Below are 6,771 nucleotides of genomic sequence, written 5' to 3'. Positions count from 1 at the left end.
CCCCCTTCTCTACCCCCCCCTTCTCTACACCCCCCTTCTCTACACCCCCCTTCTCTACCCCCCCCTTCAGGTAGTTATGGAGCACGAGAAGGTCTCCCCTCGGCCTCCTCTTCCTCAGACTGAACACCCCCAGCTCCCTCAGCCTCTCCTCAGACTCTCCAGACCCCTCACCAGCTCCGTTGCCCTTCTCTGGACCCACTCCAGCCCCTCAATGTCTTTTTTTGTGGTGAGGGGCCCAAAACTGGACACAGCCCTCAAGGTGAGGCCTCACCAGTGCCCGGTACAGGGGGACCATCACCTCCTGAGTCCCACCACACTGTTCCTGATACAGGCCAGGATGTTGGTGGCCTTCTTGGCCACCTGGGCACAATGCTGGCTCCTGTTCAGCCCACAGGCGACCAACACCCCCAGGTCCTTTATCTACCAGGCAACTCTCCAGCCATTCTTCCCCCAGCCTGTAGTGTCCATGGGATTGGTGTGACCCAAGTGCAGGACCCGGCACTTGGCCTTGTTGAACCTCATCCCGTTGGTATCAGCCGATCCATCCAGCCTGTCCAGATCCCTCTGCAAAGAGAGGGTTTGCAAGTCCTTCCCTAAAGTTTGTCCAGTTGTGGAGTCAACCACAGTACACATGCCCCAGCCCTTGGTGGTGCACGCAGCTCCTCAGGTGTGTGCACACGCGCACACACACACGCGCAGATGCGTGAACACAGGTTTGCACGCACCTGGAGAGGCACATGCAGCTGGGAGATGATGGGGCAGGGGGGTGGAAGCTCAGCAAAGCCAAAGCCTCCTGTCTCCCCCTCCCAAGAATCACACAGAATGGCAGGATTGTAGGGGTTGAAGGGACCTCTGGAGATCATTTAGTCCAACCCCCTGCCAGAGCAGAGTCACCCACAGCAGGTTGGATGTGTCCAGGAGGGTTTTGAGTGTCTCCAGAGCAGGAGACCCCACACCCTCTCTGGGCAGCCTCTTCCAGGGCTCTGCCACCCTCACAGGGAAGAAGTTTTTCCACATCCCCCCCCCACCCCCCCATTCTTCCTGCCTGACACTCTCACAAAGCCCCGAGACGAGCTTTCAAAGGGGCAACTCATGCGGAAGAATTGCTGTCCCCCTCGGCCCCCCGTGCTCCAAATGCAACCCAGGACTTTCCCAGTGGGGTGAGGGGCTCCCACTCCCCTAGACCCCTTGTTTGGGGTGATTCCCTCCGTCTCTCAGAGCCGGGGGGGGGCTGAGGGGGGCAGGAGGCCTTGTTCCCAGCACCACCCCTATGTGCTTCTCTCTCACCCTGTGCTATTTTTTTCTCCTTCCAGAGCCTCCATCCTTCATGTAAGCCCTCGGGGGTCTGGGGACAGTGGCCCACCTGGGGCCACTGGGGGTCAGTGACCACCTGGGGGTCAGTGGGGTCACCTGGGGGTCCACCTGGGGGACCCCCTGGCACAGCAGGGTCACCCGGAGCAGGTTGGATTCATCCAGGCTGGTTTGGAATCTCTCCAGAGCAGGAGACCCCACACCCTCTCTGGGCAGCCTCTTCCAGGGCTCTGCCACCCTCACAGGGAAGAAGTTTTTCCACATGTTCAGCCGGAACTTCCCGTGTTCCAGTTTGTGCCCGTTGCCCCTTGTCCTGTCTCCAGGCACCACTGGGAAGAGCCCGACCCCATCCTCTTGACACCTGCCCTTTAGATATCGAGGAGCATTGATGAGATCCCCTCTTATACAGGGGGAGAACCATCACCTGAGCCCCCCCACACCACCCCGGACCCACACTCTTAGCCCACCAGCTCCTGACTCCATGTGAGAGCAGGCAGTGTGTCGGGGTAGGGGGCAGATGGGAGGCTTCTGCTGGACTTAATCCCCAAATCTTTGCAGCAAGGCCCAGGTCCAGCGGGCAGGTAAGAGCCCCCCCCCTCTGCATTCCTCCCCCCTGCCCCGTTTCCTACTCATCTCTCTTTTTTCTTTTTTATGAGGAGAGGCTGAGGGAGCTGGGGGTGTTCAGCCTGGAGAAGAGGAGGCTGAGGGGAGACCTTCTTGCTCTCTTCAACTCCCTGAAAGCCCCCCCCCACCCCCCCATTCTTCCTGCCTGACACTCTCACAAAGCCCCGAGACGAGCTTTCAAAGGGGCAACTCATGCGGAAGAATTGCTGTCCCCCTCGGCCCCCCGTGCTCCAAATGCAACCCAGGACTTTCCCAGTGGGGTGAGGGGCTCCCACTCCCCTAGACCCCTTGTTTGGGGTGATTCCCTCCGTCTCTCAGAGCCGGGGGGGGGGCTGAGGGGGGCAGGAGGCCTTGTTCCCAGCACCACCCCTATGTGCTTCTCTCTCACCCTGTGCTATTTTTTTCTCCTTCCAGAGCCTCCATCCTTCATGTAAGCCCTCGGGGGTCTGGGGACAGTGGCCCACCTGGGGCCACTGGGGGTCAGTGACCACCTGGGGGTCAGTGGGGTCACCTGGGGGTCCACCTGGGGGTCAGTGACCCAAGGTGGGGATGGAGCTGTGGGCCAGGACCTGGGTGCGAAGGTGGAAGGCAGAGCCAGGGTGGGAGATCTGAGCAGGGAGAGGACCAGGCAGAGGAGCAGGTGGAAATGAAAGCCAGGAACAGGGGGAGGAACCTGGAGTCAGGGATGGCTCAGCGTGTCGGGGGAAGGTCCCTTCCAACCGAGAAGAGTCTGTGATTCTGTGATTCCCTTGCCTGACCCCAGCACCATCACCACCTTCCCGGGTACCTCCCTCCCCCTTTGCCTGCCCTGATGGAGCTGTGGGCCAGGACCTGGGTGCGAAGGTGGAAGGCAGAGCCAGGGTGGGAGATCTGAGCAGGGAGAGGACCAGGCAGAGGAGCAGGTGGAAATGAAAGCCAGGAACAGGGGGAGGAACCTGGAGTCAGGGATGGCTCAGCGTGTCGGGCTGAGCCCCGTGGGCAGGGGTGGGATGCGTGGGTGGGAGAGGGCAGGGTTTGGACCCGCAGGCAGGGTGGGGACCCACGGGCAAGGCAGGGCTGGGTGGGAGCTGCGGATGCTGCAAGGACCCACGAGGAGGGCAGAGCAGGGTGCCAGCTCAGGTCCTTCGGCTAAGGACGGTCCTAACCCTCTGTGCCTTATTTTCCCCTTTTTGAGCACTTAGGGCCTACAAGTATCTCAAGGGAGGGTTGAAGGAGGAGGGAGCCAGAGTCTTTTCAGTGGTTCCCAATGAGAGGACGAGGGGCAACGGGCACAAGTTGGACCAGAAGAGGTTCCACTCAAATATGAGGAAGAACTTCTTCACGGTGAGGGTGGCAGAGCCCTGGAAGAGGCTGCCCAGGGAGGGTGTGGAGTCCCCTTCTCTGGAGATTTTCAAGACCCGCCTGGATGCTCCTGAGTAACGTGCTCTGACAAGCTCTGGGCAATCCTGCTTCAGCAGGGGAGTTGGACTAGATGATCTCTATGGTCCCTTCCAACTCTAAAATTCAGTGAAATTCAGTGAAATTTTTATAACCCAGTTGTGTGCTTGAGCGCAGGTGTTTGTGTGAGCGCCTGGGTGCACACATGTAGAAGCAGAAGTAGGGAGGTGATTGTGCCCCTGTGCTCAGCACTGGGGAGGCCACACCTCGAGTGTTGTGTCCAGTTTTGGGCACCTCCATCCAAGAGAGATCTCAAGGTGCTGGAGCGGGTGCAACGAAGCTGGTGAAGGGCCTGGAGAACAAATCATAGGAGGAGCTGGGACTGTTTAGTTTGAGGAAGAGGAGGCTGAGGGGAGACCTCATCACTCTCTACAACTCCTTGAAAGGACACTGTAGAGAGGTTGGGGCTGGTCTCTTCTCACAGGTCATTAGTGACAGAAGGAGAGGGAACGGCTTCAAGCTCCAACAGGGGAGGTTTAGACTGAACATTAGGAAGGAATTTTTCACCCAAAGAGTGGTCGGGCGTTGGAACAGGCTGCCCAGGGAGGGGGTGGAGTCCCCATCCCTGGCTGTGTTGAAGGGCCGTTTAGATGCAGTGCTGAGGGACATGGTGTAGGGGAGGACTTTGTAGAGTAGGGGAGATGGTTGGACTCCATGATCCCAAGGGTCTCTTCCAACCTCAATGATTCTATGATTCTATACTTGCTTTGGAGGGGGTGGCTGTGGTGACAACAGAGCTGCAATGGCTTGTACCTCCAACGAGCCTGTCAGAGGCACCTGCTTCTCCACATGGTTTATGTCTCTGCGGGGTCAGGGAGGGAGGAGAGGGATGTGGGGGGCTGCACCCTGACCCCACAGACATCTCCTCTTGCACCCTTCTCCCTTCCAGGTACATGTGGGCCTTCGCTCCAGGTGGGGAGCGGCCCCAGGGAGAAATTGGGAGCCCTTGGGGTGGCCACCCCGAATGAAGGGGAGCACCAGGATGTGTAGGTGTGGGAGGGGGCAAGGGAAAATGTTGGGGGGGCCACCAAAGTTTTTGAGTACACGGAGATGTTGCTGGTTGCTGCCCAGTCAGATGCCCACCAGCCCAGTTCCTCTGCCCTGGGACCCTCTTTGTTGATGTCTGTGCCTCAAAATGAGTTGGGCACTTGGACTAGATGATCTCTGTGGTCCCTTCCGACTCTACAAATTCAGTGAAATTCAGTGAAAATTCAGTGAAAAATGGGGGGGACGGGGTTTCTCCCCTTTTCTCCCCGGCCCTTCCCTGCGGCGCCCCCTGGCGGACACGGATGGAGATGGGGGGTGTGCGGGGATGGCGGGCGGGGACCCCCACGCACCCTTGTCCTCCTCCTCCTCCTCCTCCTCTTCCTCCTCAGGCCCCGACCGGCTCCAGCCCCTCGGAGAGGAGCAGATGTTCTCCTGAGCCCGGCCAGGCCCCTCCGCGCCATGTTCAACCCTGTGGGCGCCCCAGCCACCGGCTACGCCGAGCACTGCTGCCTGCGCCCGCCGCCCCATGGAGCAGCCCCAGGTGGCCCCCCAGGGCCACAAGGTGGGTCGTAGCCCCTCTCGGTCCTGAGCAGCACCTGGGCCTGAGCGGTGCCCGTGAGGGCCACTCAACTTCAGATTCAGCCTATGGCTTCAGCCCTGAGGAAAGGGACTTGGGGGTGCTGGTGGAGGAGAAGCTGGACATGAGCAGGCAGTGGGCACTCACAGCCCAGAAGGTCAATCCCATCCTGGGCTGCATCAAAAGCTGCGTTGCCAGCAGGTCCAGAGAGGGGATTCTGCCACTTTCCTCTGCTCTGGTGAGACCTCACCTGGAGTCTTGTGTGCAGGTCTGGAGGCCTCAATAGAAGAAGGACATGGACCTGATGGAGAGGGTCCAGAGGAGGGCCACGAGGATGATGAGGGGGATGGAGCACCTCTGCTGCGAGGACAGGCTGAGGGAGCTGGGGTTGTTCAGCCTGGAGAAGAGGAGGCTCCGGGGAGACCTAATAGCAGCCTTCCAGTACCTGAGGGGGGCTTACAGGAAGGCTGGGGAGAGCCTGTTTACAGAGGCCTGTAGTGACAGGACGAGGGGAAATGGCTTTAAAATGGAGAAGAGCAGATTTAGACTGGAGATTAGGAATAAATTCTTTACTGGGAGGGTGGTGGAGCACTGGAACAGGTTGCCCAGGGAGGTGGTTGAGGCCCCTTCCCTGGAGATATTCAAGGTGAGGCCTAGTGAGGCCTGATGAGGCCCGGGGCAACCTGGTCTAGTTGGGGGTGTCCCTGCTGACTGCGGGGGGGTGGGACGAGATGCCCTTTGGAGGTCCCTTCTGGCCTGGGCAATTCTATGATTCTATGCTGGGGGGGTTTCCCTCTCCCCCCTGGTGCCACCCACCCTAACACGTCTTCCCGTCTTTCTTCTCCCCTCTGCCAGGCTTTGATTTCCCCTTATGCCACCAGTCAAACCTCACGAGCAACCACCGTGGTTATGGGTTGGTGCCAGGAGCTGAGCACCCAGGCGGCGGTGATGGTGAGTCTCTGGTCTTTCTTGGGAGGGCCTGGGGCAGGTTGGGGTGTGGGCATCTCCTGGGGATGGTGGTGGTGGTGGTGGTGTGCCAGGAGCATGGGGGTGTGTGCTGAGAGGGTCAGACAGTGCTGGGGACGGTGATATCTGTAATGACAGAGGAAACTGCTGGGGCTTCAGCCCTTGGACTGGGCTGCCCAGGGAGGTGGTTGAGGCCCCATCCCTGGAGGTGTTCAAAAGCCGGGTTGATGTGGTGCTGGGAGGTGTGGTTTAGTGATGATGCTCCTTGTTTGTTGTGGGGGTGTCTATTTTTGTCAAAATGAGGTTGACGGTTGGCCAAGATGATCTTGAAGGTCCCTTCCAACCTAGAAGATTCTGTGATTCTGTGTCCTTCCTGGCACGGTGATGCCCAGGAGCGTTTGTGTTGGCTGTGACCAAGGGGATGAGGCACTTTTTTATGGGGTGTCATCAGCAGTTGCAGGGAGTACACGTGTGTCAAGGGGTTCAGGTGCCCCCTGTGAACATTGATGACTGTGGCAGGGAGGGGAGGACACTTTTGGGCTTTGCCACGGGGAGGAGAGGAGAGGAGAGGAGAGGAGAGGAAACCGAAAAAAACCTAAACTAAAAGCAATCAGAAACTGCCAGCTGAACAAATCAATTAAAAAACAAAGCTACAGATAGGGAAGGTAACAAAGAGTTTAACATGGTTAAAGACAGTAGAGTGTATAAAGGTGTTTATAAAGGTTGATCTTCTATTTTTAACAAGAGTCTGCTTTGTGGAAATATTTAATATTAAAACAAAAAAGCAAACAAGTAACTTCAAAAACCTATGAAAATGGAAATCTGCCAGCCTTTGGTTGAAAACCAGAATCTTGTGGACCAAGAGTGAA

General features: G+C 58.1%; 1 protein-coding gene across 3 annotated transcripts in view; it reads left to right on the top strand.

Annotated features, from left to right (window-relative positions):
* Positions 1-4,750: 4,750 nt before the first annotated feature.
* Positions 4,751-6,771, top strand: part of GLI1 (GLI family zinc finger 1) — a 12,791-nt gene continuing 10,770 nt past the window's right edge. For all 3 annotated transcript variants that reach the window (XM_014958897.1, XM_014958896.1, XM_014958895.1), the window contains exons 1-2: positions 4,751-4,921; positions 5,792-5,887. In XM_014958897.1, the coding sequence (XP_014814383.1) occupies positions 4,819-4,921; positions 5,792-5,887 (199 nt within the window). In that variant the 5' untranslated portion in view covers positions 4,751-4,818. The remainder of the gene's footprint in view (positions 4,922-5,791; positions 5,888-6,771) is intronic.

Source organism: Calidris pugnax, unplaced genomic scaffold (genome assembly GCF_001431845.1).
Source record: "Calidris pugnax isolate Ruff unplaced genomic scaffold, ASM143184v1 scaffold384, whole genome shotgun sequence".
Classification (NCBI taxonomy): domain Eukaryota; kingdom Metazoa; phylum Chordata; class Aves; order Charadriiformes; family Scolopacidae; genus Calidris; species Calidris pugnax.
The sequence above is the reverse complement of the archived record's forward strand: the minus strand, read 5'-3'. Positions and strand labels throughout refer to the sequence as shown.